Source organism: Anguilla anguilla, chromosome 18 (genome assembly GCF_013347855.1).
Source record: "Anguilla anguilla isolate fAngAng1 chromosome 18, fAngAng1.pri, whole genome shotgun sequence".
Lineage (NCBI taxonomy): Eukaryota > Metazoa > Chordata > Actinopteri > Anguilliformes > Anguillidae > Anguilla > Anguilla anguilla.
The window spans coordinates 8,780,331-8,796,795 of record NC_049218.1 but is presented as its reverse complement, the minus strand read 5'-3'; the positions used below and the strand labels follow the sequence as shown (position 1 = coordinate 8,796,795).

The window sequence follows — 16,465 nt, the reverse complement described above, 5'->3', positions numbered from 1 at the left end:
TTGTAAGATGCTTGTGTTCCCATGGCCAGCTTAGCTGTATGATCAAACCTGCCGATATTCTGTTACAAACACTGGCACCCGTCTCTTCATAAAAACAGAGATTAATCCACTCTGTCCTGTGTTAAGAGTTGACCAGTATGTCTGAATCTTTCATGTTTGTCAGTCACACTGAGTTGATTTGAAGAAACAAACAAACTAAACAAAAAAAAAGTAGCCTAATAATAAAAGCACCAAGAAAAAGGAGATGAGCTATCAAAGACACAGACAGTTCCAGTCACCAGGCAGGGCAGTTCAGGATGGTCTCACCACTAGCCCCCACGATCCACCCCACCCCACCCGTCTCACTAACACCACCACCACCCCCCCACCCCCTCCGAAATGAGTTCAAATGGCGAAATCATAGCCGGCTTTACTGTCCCTCCTCACGGCCTTACAGCAAAGTCACGTTCAGCCACTGTGGAGACACAGACAGAAAAATGTCATCAATCTCTTTCAGTCACACGCAAATCACAGATAACAATACTGCTCCTGGTACTGTAGCTTTCAGTGCACCACAAGTGATTACAATAATGGGACTGGGAAACCCTTCTGGACTATACACATGCAGATACCTGTTCTCCAGCAAGACACTTACTTCCAGGAAGGTCAACTCTATTTCTCCACTCCCATCCTTGTCCAGGGTCTTGAAGGTGTCTGTTGGCACAAAGTTCCTTGTTATCATCATGTCCGTGAACTGTGGAGACTTGCAAAAGTGTGACCCTGATCGATCGGCCATTATGCAGTAAGTTGGGGGGTCAGTGGCAGTTAAAACCAAGAATATAAGATCATCTATGGTGAGTATGTATCTATGGACTGTGTCTTTTGCCTATTCCTCTTTTATCTACGCCAGTTTTTTTCTTTCGTCTTTATTTGACCTATAGGTCAACGGAGAACTCTGTTCTCTTTTACGGTGACAACCTGGGAAATTAAAACGAATGCATAATGCTAGGGGTTACAAAGCCAATCAGTTGCAGGATGGATGATGACAAGGCCAGATGTAGTAGAGATCCAGTTTTGTGGGATTTTGACTTAGAAGCCAGGGGGGACAACAGCCCTACTTTTTTTTAATCACTGTGCAGTCTTTCGTGACTGATCACAGACAGTCAAATTCTCAGTTTAGTATCATGCAGTTTAGCATGCAAAGGACTATGGGATTAAACTCACTGAACAGGGTCTCCAGTCGAATCAAGCAGCCCACAAAGTTGTCAAAGTCTATGGTGAGGTTGGGGTCGCTGTAGCGTGCCACCACAATCTGGTGCAGGGCGTTGTTCAGGGAGAAACCTGCGTAAAATAGAGAGTGCTGATTTCACTGACACTGCAGTCACTCAGACACAAAGTTTATACATATTATAATAGTATATTAGTTTATGCATATTTCAGTGATATATGTTAATTTGTACATATAACAGTAATATATATTATAGTGAAAAAGTAGTAGAGTAGTAGAACAGTAGGGTATTTTTCTTAGTGTTAGTAGAACATTTAATTATTTGCCCAATACTTAAGCCTGAGAGGAAGGGAAATATTTGTGTCCACTTAAACTGGACATTGGGTAAGAGAGAAGGCATCCACAAGACAAAAAACATTCAGAATTTTGGAATTACAGGCCGAGAATGCGTAAAACTCTCTATGATGCAAACGTTTTTTTTTGTTGTTTTTTTTTTTTAAGTGGCCAAAACTATGCACATTGAATATTACATTTGAATGTACGGAGGCACCCAAAATATATTTTTCCAATATATACCTCATTGTAATTTTTGCCTTATAACACATCCTGTCAGTTATGTTCAGATTTATCCTGCTGAGACCAAAGTAGTAATGTAGTGATTGGTATATCTTTGTAATGTACGTCTACATTATTCTACATTATTCAATACATTGTTCATTACAAATTACAATAGTTGTAGATATGTAGCAATAGTTGTATATTTCATGAATGAGTGTTATGATGTCTTGCTATCATTGGTGTGATGATTGAGGGTATAGAAGTGAAATGCTGAAAATATAAGAACAACCTACTGTCCATACAAAAAAAAAAAAAAAAAAAGATTCATTCAAGATAGCCAATATATTGGTCAGCCATATATGGAATAGTTTTTTTTTTTTTTTTTGCGTAAAAATATCATTTATATTTGTATATTTAGATTAGCTGTTAAGGACTGGCAGCTTGGCTAAACACACTGTTCTGTTCAGTGATAGGAACAATGATGTGATATACACACAGAAGTTCTCTCTCTCTCTCTCACCTGCTTCTTCCACCACTGCACGCATCTCGGTGGAACTCATGCAGCCTGACTTGTCAACATCCTTGTCGCGGTATAAGTTCTGTAACAAAGGTCAAAGGTCAGGCACATCTACCCTGCAGTACAGTAGAGTAACAGTTCCGTAAGACCTGTGCTTTCTGTACAGTTACAGATATCATCTCAGGCGACGTAAAGAACTGCAAACCAGGTATTTTTCGATTTTGGTCCACAGGATCTTGAATTCCACCAGGCCAAGCTTCCCGGATCCATCTTTCTATGACAGCGGTCAAGGAAGCAAAAAAAGTCACTTCTCTCTTCTCCCATTGGTCATTATTAATTATTTACATTGCGTTACATTCTTCAGAGTGACTGATCACACAATCTCTCGATACAGCTGGCTATATACTGAAGGAATTCATGTTATGCACCTTGGCCAAGGGTACAACAGCAGCATCTCTCAGAAATAACACCTGAAACTAATGGGTTACAAGTCTAGTTCCCTAATCATTATGCTGCACTGCAGTCCTAAGAAAGCAGATGTCAATAGGCAATAAACCAAAAGTCAGACTACAACTAGATGAGCAACATTCCAGTTTGAGTCTGTGAAACACAATGTCGACTAATATAATGTCATATGTTATGAGACCTCATGTAATGTTAGGAAATGTAGTGTACGCTCATGAAATTTAATATTATATAGCGCCATGTGATGTGATGTGGCAGGTAATGTAATTTGGCGTTAGGATACATCCAGTAGGTTCACCATGTTGCGGCAGGTCTCAAGGCCGAAACCATTTGTTTTGATATCATCACCTGAACAAAAACGAAGAGACGGAAGATTGCTAAAGTCCTGTGCAACATCATTTAAAAAATTTTTTTAGAATGACCATCAGCTTCAAACAGACATCCATTCTGCAAGCCTGAACAGATTCTCTCTGTGGTTCCAATCATTGACAGACTGTACCACATCGCCATCTACTGAGCAGAGCTAAGAACTGCATGCAAGTTCACAGAGCCTAACCAAAGATGAGAAAACCAGGTTAATGTGGTTTCATAGGTTCTAAATAGTCAAATAGTCCCATTTAATAAGAAAAGCGCAGTAAGTTTTCAACAGGAAATTCTCAAGCACCCATTTTGTAGAGATAAATTAGAGAACATGATGGATGGGCCACGTACTTTTCTCTTTGAATCTCATAACTTCATCAAGCTCCGAAAAGGAGCAGGCTTTGGTGGGCTGGCAGTTCAGAGTTCAGTGCAGTCATAAACATTTATACAGGGAAACAATGCATTCAAAATGGCCATGGATAATTCCAATTGTTAATGGAAATAGTGACTTACGTCTGGGGACCACTCTGTTCAAAATTCTTCTCAGTTCAAATGCAGAAATTTCACAGTCCTAAAGAAGCATATAACAAAAATAATTAAAAATTAAATACTGATAATGGACAGATTTATTCCCTTTGTCTATAACAACAACAACAAAACACATTTGCAATCATTTTTATTTAAAAGTTTTGGTCAAAAATGTGTGTATATTACTTGCATACCATCTCGTCCAACATCATTTGATATGAGCATAGATTTTGTGCAATGCCACATATAATGGTATGAAATTTCTCAGGGCAGCACAGGCTTGATGTTTTCCAGTAACACACACTAGCCTTTTCTGATTGGCCACTGGGTGGCACCATAATTTAATTTCCATTTTTTAAAATCCTATAAGATCGCTTGTATGGTATGTCACAGAATTTGGTTGTGTATAATTTTGAAGCTGAAGATGGGTTGTAACCAGATGCTGCTATTTTTAATTAGACACTAGGGGGGGCTATTACAGTGAACTGAATTTCCATTAGTCAAAAATATATTTTAAAAGCAGCACTGGCATATAGCGAGGGTCCCATATCGAACTTATTACAGAAGGAACTTATTACAAGGATTCAGCCACAGTGACCCAGGAAGGCATTGATCTGCTCATTTCTGTTTGGGGCTGTATTTTAGATTATTTTATCTGATCAAAAATACTGTGTGTGTGTGCATGTGTGTGTTTGTGTGTGTGTGTGTGTATGTACGTGTGTGCATGCACGTGCATGTAATAATAAATAGTGTTCTGTTTATATTGTGATTCTGTTTGTGGGCCAGTGGTTTACACAGGACTGGACACTTGTAGTAAGAATACACTTTTCTAACATTTGAAGGAAAAAAGATCCAGAGTTTTCTGTTTGGGGACTTTGAATGGAACAAACAGTTTCTGACTCACTTGCCCAGCCAGCTGCCCGAAGAGGCTCCTGAACCTATCATCCACATCATCTTCAGTTATTTCAATCTGCAACCACAGACAAGAAATAACCATATGTACTGATAAATAATCAATATTGTTTTTAAAAAAAAATTCTTTTAAATAAGGCATAATGGCTTTGAAAGAATGTGCATTTTCATTCAGTTGTAGTATCCTGAGAGAACTGACTCGATGCTTGTTAGCCAGCGGAGGCTGTCCTTGACTCCTCCTACAGGAGTGACGTTATTGGCTGATTGAGCCTCTGCAGTCGGACTGCACAGGCTGCTCATTGGATTAACTCCCCCAGCACACTGACTGCGCAGTTCAGCTAGCAGACGGAGCAGAATAAGCAGCAGCTGGCAGTGTGTGGTCAAAGGCAGGGCGTGACTGCGCCTGTGCTCTCCTGAAAGAATGTACGATGGTGCCACGACGAAACAGGCTTAGGAATACGAGAAACTGAGAGGCAATATATACATTTTTGGGGGAAATTTCATTAAGAAAAAATAAATTATGGCCACATATTCAAACAGGATGTAGAGCAGGATCTCATTAAAATGAAGACCATCAGCTTTACCTCTTCTACGTGGGACTCAACAGGGTCATCAAGTTCTCTAGATAAAAAAAAAGACAGACAGAAAAACAGAGCGCCTTTCAGTAAAGTTGGCTGTGTGAGTCAGGTCTTCACAGTGCATGTGTTCTGAGTGCTTTAGTTTTCTGTGGAAAGTAAGGCCTTTGTCAGCTTGGATTCCTGTTCAACTAGACATTTGAGCTGCGGTTGCCACAGGCGTCCTTGACACAGATGTTTAAAAAATGTCATTTGACTCTTTCTCTCTCTCTCTCCCTCTCAGTATATTTAAAGAGCTTTTAAAAGAGGTGTGTCCAAACCAATTTAGGTCTCTTAACAGTCCAAACACACAGAAAATGTTCTACCGGTTGTACCTCTGCAGTAAGTGGTGACTGTGGGCTGGACAATCAGACTGCTGTCTACATCCATGCCAACAATGAGTGGGTGTGTCACACCGTATGACAGGCCTTCAGGCCATCGGTACTGTGGCAACTGACTGTTCACGTGAACGTAACCTATTTTAACTGGGTTCTCAGTTGACGTACTGGAAGTCCGCCTGCTTCTCGGAGAAGACGCGCACGCAGAAGTCCCCGTTCTTGTGCGGCTCGAAGGTGGAGGGCACGATCAGGTACTCCCCCGGGGGCAGGCAGAAGCGATTGCACACCTCCCGCAGGTTAATGAAGGTCTCTGACCGAGCCTTGGTCGCGTGCCGCAGGAAGAAGTTCCGGTTCAGGTGAATGTTCCTCTGACCCGAGGCCTGTGGGATATACACACATACACACACTGGAGAGTATGCACATATACACATACACTGAAGGGTACTCACATATACAAACACACTGGAGGGTACTCTCATATGTACACACACTGGCGGATACACACACTGGAGGATACACACATATACACACACGCTGGAGGATACACACATATTCACACACACTGGAGGATACACACATACACGCACACACACACACTGGTGGCTGGCGTGTGCAATATGCAAGTGCACCAGTAAACATAGGTATACAATCCTTATCACAGAAGCCAGCCCATGCAGGGAAAAACTATTTGCCACATAGAACACTAGCTTGAGTCAAGGTATGATTAGTAGCTTAACAGTAGCTCCTATGGCTTATAAAATAAATTAAAAAATAGATAAATATGTTTTTGAACATTTTTCTACCATTGACTCAGATTTGTTAGTGACTTTATTTATTTTCTTGGTCTAACTTTGTTCTTCTAATTAGTTGTTCTTCTAGGATATAGAAGATCTATAGCCATTCCCACATACAGAAGTCTCTCATTAGCCACTCCTTAAAGGCAGCAGAACCAGGTGGAGGTCTTGAACTTGTTAAGTGCAAATGTAGCTAGTAATGTAGTGGTAATGTAGCTCCAATGTAATGAACCCCAACTTGTTTGACTCTCCTTCTGACACATACCTCCTCAGGCACCTGTAAAAAAAAAAAAAAAAAAATCAAACAGAAAAAAAGGCTGGCAGGCTCATCTTAAACAGTATTATATCTCAGAGTTATGGACAGATGATCAGCCAACTAGAGATATGAAACCAGAATAAGCATATAGATATAGCAATTTATCTACAGTGTTTGACTTAAAGGGCCAGAGCTAACTCAAACAGTTCACAAGAGCAAAAGAGAATTAGGTTGCTGAAAAGGGTACATTCATCATTTCAAAACCAATGTTAAAAATGTTCAAATGATATTGCAACTACCCTGATTTATTTATTCCCTCAAGATTTATAGTTACAAAGTGAGAATAGCCCATAACAAAAAGCTACAGTATTGTGAAAATCTTCCAATTCCAATCAATAATTAAAAGTCCTGAAGTCAGTGTATTTTTACATCACTGTCAAAGTTATGAACGTTGCAATAGTACCAAACAACCTCTGTTTCTGACCACTCTTTGCAGTCACGTTCAGAAACTGTCCTAGGTTACAGGACACCCATCACGCAATGCCAGTACATACAGTAGCACTCTGGAAACATAAATATGATATACTCTGGGACAATTTTTCCTGTGCGCAACAATAGCTCAAATGGTCATAGGGTGAGAGTTACTGTAGTCTGGCCTTTGATTAAAATAAAACAAAAATGCACGCCTGAGGCCACAGACTCCCGGACAGCTGACCTCGTAGATGGCGAAGCCGATGGTGTGCATGTCCTCGCCCATCTTCCTCATCCGGCGCCGGTTCTTCTGGATCAGGCCCACCAGGAAGGTGCAGCCAAACTCATCGTCGTCCGGGTCGTCGTCCTCCTCGTCCAGTTTGATCACAAACTGAGGGTTGGTCCAGAAGGTATCTGCAGGAGGCCATCCGGGTCACACAATCAGGTGATAATTACGACAAATAAGAGGTTTTTCTTAGATTTCCAGAAGCGTAAGCTGCATTGAGACTAAATCAATTAAGTAAAATAAGCACATTTAAAAGCTTCCATTGTCAGCCTTTCAACAAACCCAGCTGTCCATACTAAGGGCTCGCAACACTAATGCACAACTAGTTGGACCGAGCGGCAGGATCGGTCTGAGGCAGAGACAGGGAGCGTGCGGGTCAGTACTTCGGTAGTTCTGGCAGCCTCCAGCGGTGGAGCCCCTCCTCCAGTTGCCCTCAAATTTGGACAGGGCCCATTTCTGGTACTCGTCGTCGGTGAGCGCGTCGGGGGTGAGGTTGCAGATCTCAACACGGGAATACTGCCGCAGGAATTCAGAGAAGGCCATCCTGGGGGATAGACAGAGGAAAACTCTGGAAGTTAATTTCAGTTACAGTTAAAAACTAAACGATGCCCACAATGTTCTGTCATGATTTTTTTTTTCTAATAATGAGTTGTGTTTACATTCATTTCCTGAATTGACCCCCACTCTGACGTGATTACAGTTTAGTAAAGTGGAGTACAGTAGAGACCAGATAACAGTAGAATACAGTAAAATGCACTGAAATATGTAACCGCAGAGTAGAATGAAGTATAGTACAGTAGAGCATAGGACATTACAGCAGAGTACAGCAGTGTACAGTAGAGCACTGTAGACTGCAGAACAGTAGCGTACAATACAGCAGAGGACAATACAATCGAGTAGAGTACAGTAGTGTAAAATACAGCATAGTCGAGAGCAGTAAAGAGTGTGGTAGATTAGAAAAGGTTGAGCTTTACCAGAACTCTCCGTCTTCCGATCGGTTCCTCAGCCTGTCCCTGTCCTCGCCGCTGATGTGGCGCCACTCCGCTGAGCTGAGCACACAAGAGAGAGGACGTTAGAAAAAGTCCTCTGCTTCTTTCAACTGTACAGTCTGACAGCCTGATTTACTGCCCCAGAAGACCACATAGAAGGCCAGACACGGGGTAAAAAGTAGACTGTTGTGTTTAATGTCCTGTCTCTGGACAAGACTATGGTCATTCACATATAGCCTGTGGAGACTACTGAAGCTGAGCAGCCATACCACCCTCATATCAAACTACTGAAGCTAAGCAGCCACACCACCCTCATATCAAACTGCTGAAGCTAAGCAGCCATACTACCCTCATATCATACTACTGAAGCTAAGTGAGTGTTATCAGGGTTTGTTATCACTGCCAAAGAGAATTGAGTTCTCTGTGAGCCTACCTAGTTAAATCAAATAAATCTTAGATACCTCTTCACATAATACCTAATACAATTTATCATAAGGATTATATGATTCTTTCTGCTTTCATTGTTGTTCTTATTTCAGTTTTTTCTGCAGATGCCTTCTCATCCCTCTTTTAGTGAATGCACAATCACAGGTAAAAAGAGCGAGAGTGTGGAACGAGCACTTTAGTGCACGCAGGCATGCAGATGTGTGGAATGCTCCTTTACACACCTTTGCCTGAGGGAAGTTGGCCTGACTGCGCAAGCACCTCTCTAACAGGCTCTCATTCTCAAACTGAGGAGTGGCGCTTTGTTCTCAAGGTTAGGTCCGTGTAGCCAGTCTGCATAGCTGTGGGATTACTCGCTACGAGCCTCCGAAGACTTAAGTCAAATTAGCCGCTCAGATACCAGCCCCAATTCACGACGACAGAACTTCAACCACCCGAGAGGAATAGATGCCTCACAATGACCAGGAATAATGAGGCATGCCTAGGAATCTGGTCTAGAACAGAACAGACCTGGATCAAATAATGATTTAAATTCAAGACAGAAGCGCTCAGACCCATACAAAAGATTGGAGCACTGGCGCTGGCCTCTTGGAGGAGTTGTTTGCAGTTTGCATTAGTCAAACAACTAAATGAAATATTTACGTCTTTAGACATCAGTACAATTCCTGCTTTCGCCAATATTCAGAGGGAAAAGTCTTTCTCATGCGATTGCATGTTTTGTTCAGTAACATGTTTTGCTGAGAATTCGCAGGGATCGAGAGGAGTGTTTCACATTTTGCCAGCATGTGAAGTGACCTACTTGAAGAGTGTTTTTGGCCCACATGTCTTCGTCTGCAGAGTGAAATGTCAGTTGCGCCACAATGCAGTAACAGACATGGCTTACCCATCGCTCCAGGCACCCGTCCACTCCACCTGGCCCCACGGGTTTCTAATGCGTATGAGTTTCAGCATCTGCCCTTCATATTCCACCTGTACAAGGAGACACACACACACACACACACACACACACCATTACACCGGGAACAAAGTGAGTGGAATCCACAAGTTCACAACAGTCACAAACATTAACATCATACGGTCATCAGTGTTGCGTGTATCGTGTTTATGAAATGCTTAAAGGTTTATTAACGGTTCTAATGATCCTCTGTTGGACAAATTTAAGCCAAAAATAATTAAGGAAATGCTCACTCACTTGTTCTGCACCCGTGACGGAGTAGGCGTGTCCCTTAACCAGTTTCTGTGATGTGATGGCCTCGGAATCGGCTGAACTCGTGATCTACAGACAGAGAACCCGGAGGACCCAGGTGACCCAGAGACAGAACTGACGGCCTGCACCCTTCATCCCGTCTCTGTCACGTTCAGCCCACATTTACGTTCTAGTCAATCAACTCCAATCATGTAACATGCATCTTTTAAATGATTAGCATGATTGACCATTTTTAATATGATTTTCATTCTTTTGCACCCTGACTGTTGGAGAATTGATCATTAATAAACTTGTTCACGTTGACATATTGAGCAACTTTATATTAGTTCTGCAGAGAATATTTGATTTTACCTTAGGTATACCTGTACTATGTTAATATTTATCTACATAGAATGGATGTCATTGATGATCATGGATTAGTACACATTCATGTCTGAATTTTATCTGGACCTCTGTCCTCTCCTCAAGCAACCAACAGGAAATGCTTTCATTTAGCGATATGAATATTCAGCGCACAGTTTCTCAATGAAATATTTTGATAAATGAAGGAAGACCCACATCTATGGAGCAGCCCAGGAGAGACCCCCTACTCAGGGCCTTCTGGATGATCTTGAAGAGGTGGGGGCCAGCTTTCCTCAGCTCGTGCGTCTCAGCGATGCCCCCAGTGAAGTCCTCAAACCCCTCGGTGGTGGAGCCCCCTGACAGAGCCTCGTAGCAGCCGTTCAGCCTACAGAGAGGAAACTGCCTATTTATTCATGCTTTTTTAAGGCCCTGCTTATTTATTCATGCTTTATAAACTCTTTCTTATTGAATTATCCTTTGTACTTAGTCGTTATTATCTCTGCTATTTCACTTCTTCTCTCAGTTTGGAAAGTCTGGTTGTATTTCAGTAGGCCTTCCACATAATAACATGCCCCCCCCCCCCGATATTCCACTTAACCAGGACGCTGACTGGGCCAAAACCACTCACTTGGCGTAGGCCTTTTCCAGCAGGGCGCTCCAGAACTCAGAGCCCTCGGCCGAGTGGACGAACAGCAGCTCCCCGTCTTTGGTGGGCAGCCGGTCGTCAACCACCACGTCCACCCACTCTCCAAACTGCCAGAACTGGAGGTGAACGTCATTTGATTTAATTTACATTGTTAATTTGCTGAGGAGACAATGCTTTATTTTGTACATACTGTATGTATTAATTTTCACAGCTGTATTCGGAGGGCTCCCACCAACATAATTTGAAACTTTTTGTAATTACACGCCATGGCCTGGGCCCCCCTCAGGCCCCAGCCCAGGACAAATTGTCCCAGTTGTCCTGTGTATATTTACTGAAGTAATTATGGTTAAACATTGAAAAGGAGCCATTGAAGTACTGCTTTACCTCAGGAGTTAAAGGAAAGGGGTCATCGCTCATTGGAAGAAGTCATTGCTCATTCTTTTTTAAAGAAATAGAGTCCAAAGAGTCCACTCTTTTTTTGCAAGTTAAAAACCTTTTATTAGGTTGGGGGAATGGGGGCTGGGGACTGGGGGCTGATGGGTGACTCATCCAGGATGCCATCCATGTTGTCAGTCAGACTGGATAAGAGCATCTGTTAAATTATTTAAATGTAAAGTAATATAATGTGGTGGTGGTTGTTTATGAAAACGAAAATTATACATGTAGTAGATACTGGTTCAGTGTTGTAACACTTAATTTCCGCCAGATGACCAGGTCAAAGTTCAAGGCCTGAACTCTCAATAAGGCAACCAAGCAAAACATTTTTTGCAAGTACAGAGAGTGACTGAAATCATTGTATATGTCAGAACTGTGATCAGAAAACTGAGTATAAACTGCAGTACAGTAAAATGGTCTTTTCATTAGCAACTGGTGCGTGAGACACGGATGCATGTAATTGTAAACTAAGTAGACAAGACTTGATGTAGTTTTTTTTTTTTCAAAACCATTTTTTGTGACGTACCTGGAAGTGGAAGATTCCTGCATAGTCTTCCTCAAAGCTCTGCCCAGGTGGGACGACCCGAGCCAGCACCTGCTTGTTCAGGGTGAGGGAGGCGATGGCAGCCAGGAGCCAGCAGTCACCTGGAACATCAAAGGAATTCAACACCTGTGCCAGGGATGGTGTCGCCCAAGAGAGCAGAAGGGAGTAACCCGTACATATAGTACATACTGTACAGCTGCACACAGTACTGTATGCACTATGGATACAGGGGTCATGGGTCATGGATACTAACATCTTGAGATAAGATGCCCAACGTCTTAAGCCGAGTTCAGGCCAAATATTTGTGATGCAACAAAACCATTTTTTAATGTGGCGGAGAGGAGTTGCAGCAGTGTAAACTACCCGTTTCAGAGCGTCTGATCCTGGTGCCTTCCATTGCAGGCGATTCAACTGGTCTAATCGCAGGTGGAGACTTCTAGCACATTGCAAAGAGTTGCTAGTTGCAGCTTGTCGTGTCACATATCTTTAGTCAGAACTGGGCTTCACCGTAAATAAAAACCCAAAATCATGACGGTACCCCACAAGTTTTCTTTCCCATTCCTGGCTGATTGGCTATAGGTTTCCCACGCTCGTTATTTCTGTTAAAAGACTGCCCGTGGCTAACAGCGTGGAAACGCTGCAGGACGTTTAAACAAACTCCGAAACAGACACCATCCTGTATGACAGGATTTTTCAACTGCTGCTTCCGAGGGGCCCGGATCATTTAAAAACGGGGTGCACGCAGGCCGAACATTGTCTGCATACAATTTCTAAAACAATGCATGAACAAGATGTATTTGCGCATACAGCACGTACACACCAGCCTCCTTAAAATATGAATCGCTATGACTTATTGTGCGGTCAGTAATAGGAGTTCTGACACCGTGTAGTTGCAGACCAGGATCTAGTCAATTTTTTTTATACACTTGCAACAAACTTTTATTCCTTGTGCAAGACCATTAGGCCACTGCACTGCCAGATGAACAGCTGGATGAGGTTTAAACGCATTCTTCAGGGTGGAGGTGGAAAATTCCAGAGGCATGATTCACTCACAGAGACTGATAAGAGGCATAAGAGATCACAATCTCTCTCACAGAAGCAACAGAAATAGCCTGTAATATATCAATGGCCTGGAAGGGACTCTTGACCACTAACCACAAAATTTCTTATTGCATGAAACTGCTGTGTTTTGAGTCTTATATCTTCCGTTTTTATGAACTTTTCTCAGGTTCTCTCAACGTAAGAAGTTGCATAAGTCGCTCTGGATAGGAGTGCCTGCTAAATGCTGTAATGTAATGTAGTGCAGAACTTAAATGATGCTATATAAATTAACAGTGGTAAAAAACTATGTAAAAAAAAAAAAACAATGGTAGAGTACAGATAACCATGATTATGGCCTATGTTCTATCTCCCATTGACAATGGGAATGCTTTGATTCTGTTCATACGGGGCTGTCTCTCTAAGTTATGTTTTACAGTGTCTTTATTGTGCTTGTTTATTCCAGTTCATTGTGCAGACTGTTCCCTTCTCTCTGGGATATCCCTGGTAATATTTAAAACATCCCCTGTATAGTAAAAGCAATTTTCCACCCACGTCAGACAACACAACAGACAAGTTCTGACAGACAAGTTAGTTCTCCCTGTCTGACTAGAAATGACAGAGGTGCTCTGAAGAATTACTTGCAGGAGGCAGATGTGCGGTTTCACAACACAACTGACATGGCTGTCCTCCCACTGGTTTAACAGACACCAGTTACCCATCAAAACAAGGGAACATAATACACCATGAGTCAACAGTGTCAACAGAATAGGGTGGTTAAAATGTATGACTGTTTCCATTTAAGTCATTGATTGGCTAAGGAATCCACACACCTTGTTCTGAGGGCCTTAATCGGCAGCTGATTGAAAGGAAACCACAAAAACCTGCAGACACTGCGGCCCACTGGGGATTCAGTTTGACACGCCTGATCCAGAAGAACAACAAAGTGTTCCTTTCAGTTTTTGTACAAATTTGAGTTAGCCAATGCACACAACAATGTTGTGTTGTCCCAGTAGTCCTAGATTGCAAAAAAAAGCTTATAAAAGGAACAGATGAGGCCCCCAATTTTTTTAAATGAATGTTTACACGTGTGTAATAGGTATGAACACAATAAAAATTACTGATCAATATTAATTTAATGGAGCCTATTTATGAGACCTCTGAAGTTTTGTGCTCCGTGAATTCTCTGCCCCCATCCTGCATCATTAACTCCAGCCGCTGCATTGATTTTACAGACTGGTTTCCCCAGGTGATGGACTGAATGAGTAGATATCACTGTTCACCGTGAGAGCAAATGCATCTACTGCACTCTGAAATGTACTAAATCCTGCTGAACAACATTAGCGCACAGCAATTTTTGTGAGTGGAATCTAATACTGAATTTCCTTCATCGTGGCCTGGCTGACACACTCTAGTTGGGTCATGTGGCCCACATTGTTGAAAGGACTGACAACCTTTGAGTCAAGGATAACGTTTGATGGGTTTAAATAGAAACCAGTCACTGTACTAATTAAAACTGCCCCAGGGCATGGTAATGATGGTTCTACTTTTGTTTGGATGTTATGTTGCTGTCTTTGTGTTAATCAACCTACCTTTAAGACAGGAATGGTTCCCTTGAAATCATCTGCGACACCTTCAGAAATACAGCTGGAATCTTTTCTTTAAATACAGCACTACAAACGCTTTACTTCTTCGCTTTTTCTTCCAAATTTGAGAAGTGAAGTTATTTTCAAATTCCCTGTCTGAAACTAACTTCTGAAACAAATATGTTGTAGTTCCTAACTGAGTGTACATGGTATGGTCCTATACCTACCGAGAGCCCCCTGGCAGATATCAGTCCTGGAGGCACCATCATGAATAAACAACGGGTTGGAGCATAACTCCTGAAACAAAACCAACCCAGGCAATGATCAGTACACATAATATATATGCAACACATGCACACACACACACATGCACACACACGCACACGCACACGCACGCACACACACAAAAACACACACCCACACACACACACACACGCACACATGCACACACACACACACACAAACATGCACACACATGCACATGCATTTATGTATCCATAGATACAATCTTGACTAGTCTTTACCTTACCTAAGTCAATTACTAAATTTATATTATGATACCACATTGAGGGATTTCATTGAGAATTTTCAATGCAATGTAATGAAAGTCTGGATGGTGTAATGACACATCCAGTGGGTTCACCAGTATAGGAATATTCAGCCAAAAGAGCAATACTCAAACAATAGAACCGAACATCCATTCAGCTTGGAACACAATACAAAGATAATGCTTTTGTGCTACGGGTGGACAAAACATGTTTGGGTGTGTCACAGTATCTTATGTTTGTCTTCTATGGGTTTTGGATGAATTATTAGAATCTTGTGCAACCTGAATTTCAATGGAACACCTGCTTTCAAAATAGATGAAAAAATGTGTGTTTTTAAGTAATTAAACATTTGAAAATTTAAACGAATTATGTAAGTACTACTTATAAGTACTTATATTAAGTACTGCCTATAGATAGTATAATTCATACTAGCAGTTTCAACTTGGAAAACACATTAAAGTACTGAAAAGTGCGAAGATCTCAACTGTAGCACGACATGGGTAACAGGTGCACGACCTGTAACACGCCCATTAAGGACGCCTATTGCATACAAAAATCATCTCAGTGATGTTTCAGGCGTTTGCTTGATAAACCACAGAAAAAGCACGGGATATTAAACTTTATTAGGCTCTCCTAGGTTGCTTCATGAAGACGCATTTTTTCTGTACAATGATGCAATCTCGCAAACAAAATGTCATTCCAACTTACTGTAAAATTTTACAGCATCAATAATAGCCTATAAAAGTTGACTCACCGTGGGTCGTTGCCAAGTAATGCCTCGGACTTTGTATGAATTTGGTCCAAGGTCTTTGAAGCCGAGGGATGAAGGTAGAGCCTCAAAGCAGTCATCTTTAAATAGCTGCCCGCATTCAAGGCAATTCCGTTTCAACGCCTCGAAATCTTGTCCAAGGTACTTAACCGCTTGCGCATTGGAACCGATTCCCTGCGCCTTAAGACGGTCGTGCTGGAGTTTCGAGGCAATACCTGACATTGTTGTCTCTTCCATCCTGCCACTCCAATTTGTTCTGTTTTTTACTGTGCAGGGTGTGGTTTCTTGACCCACGGTGCAGTATATTAGAATGGGAAGAACCTCAGCACAAAAGACAGTCTCAACGCGAAAACTCGTACGGTAAGCTCTGCCCCCCGAACAGACTATAGTGAGAACTCAGACTCGCAGGTGCGCCCCTGGACAATCTGTGCAAGTGTGTCTGTGTTCTTTTGCGTGTCTCCTACGGTTGGAAAGCCACAGGGTGTGCTGTGTTCTGTTTTCACATTAAAATCAACAACCAAATCTGACCCACACAGTAAAATGTCCAGTATTAATTCAACTCTAAAAGGACTAATTAAACTCTTAACTGATAACAGTTGGTCCCACAATGT

At 41.9% G+C, this 16,465-nt stretch overlaps 1 protein-coding gene across 1 annotated transcript; it reads right to left on the bottom strand.

Moving 5' to 3' along the window:
• Positions 1-371: 371 nt before the first annotated feature.
• Positions 372-16,222, bottom strand: LOC118218445 (calpain-2 catalytic subunit-like). Its single transcript, XM_035401095.1, has 21 exons — positions 15,840-16,222; positions 14,765-14,834; positions 11,896-12,014; positions 10,917-11,050; positions 10,505-10,673; positions 9,932-10,015; positions 9,623-9,708; positions 8,281-8,355; positions 7,690-7,850; positions 7,265-7,434; positions 6,559-6,570; positions 5,668-5,879; positions 5,132-5,168; positions 4,540-4,605; positions 3,621-3,678; positions 3,031-3,095; positions 2,488-2,556; positions 2,286-2,364; positions 1,204-1,320; positions 635-693; positions 372-454 (listed from the first exon to the last, which is right to left on the bottom strand). Exons 1-21 carry the CDS (start codon positions 16,089-16,091, stop codon positions 431-433), a joined length of 2,118 nt encoding a protein of 705 aa, XP_035256986.1. The 5' UTR covers positions 16,092-16,222; the 3' UTR covers positions 372-430.
• Between the last annotated feature and the right edge of the window lie 243 nt (positions 16,223-16,465).

What these genes read in the sequence shown, in the direction of transcription:
- LOC118218445 (XM_035401095.1), bottom strand. Translation starts at nt 16,091, where the DNA reads ATGGAAGAGACAACAATGTCAGGTATTGCCTCGAAACTCCAGCACGAC. An exon ending in CAGGAATCTTCCACTTCCAG is followed by an intron (nt 11,051 to 11,895) that starts GTACGTCACAAA and finishes GTTCACCTCCAG; the next exon opens with TTCTGGCAGTTTGGAGAGTG. An exon ending in TAGAGTTGACCTTCCTGGAA is followed by an intron (nt 455 to 634) that starts GTAAGTGTCTTG and finishes GTGTCTCCACAG; the next exon opens with TGGCTGAACGTGACTTTGCT.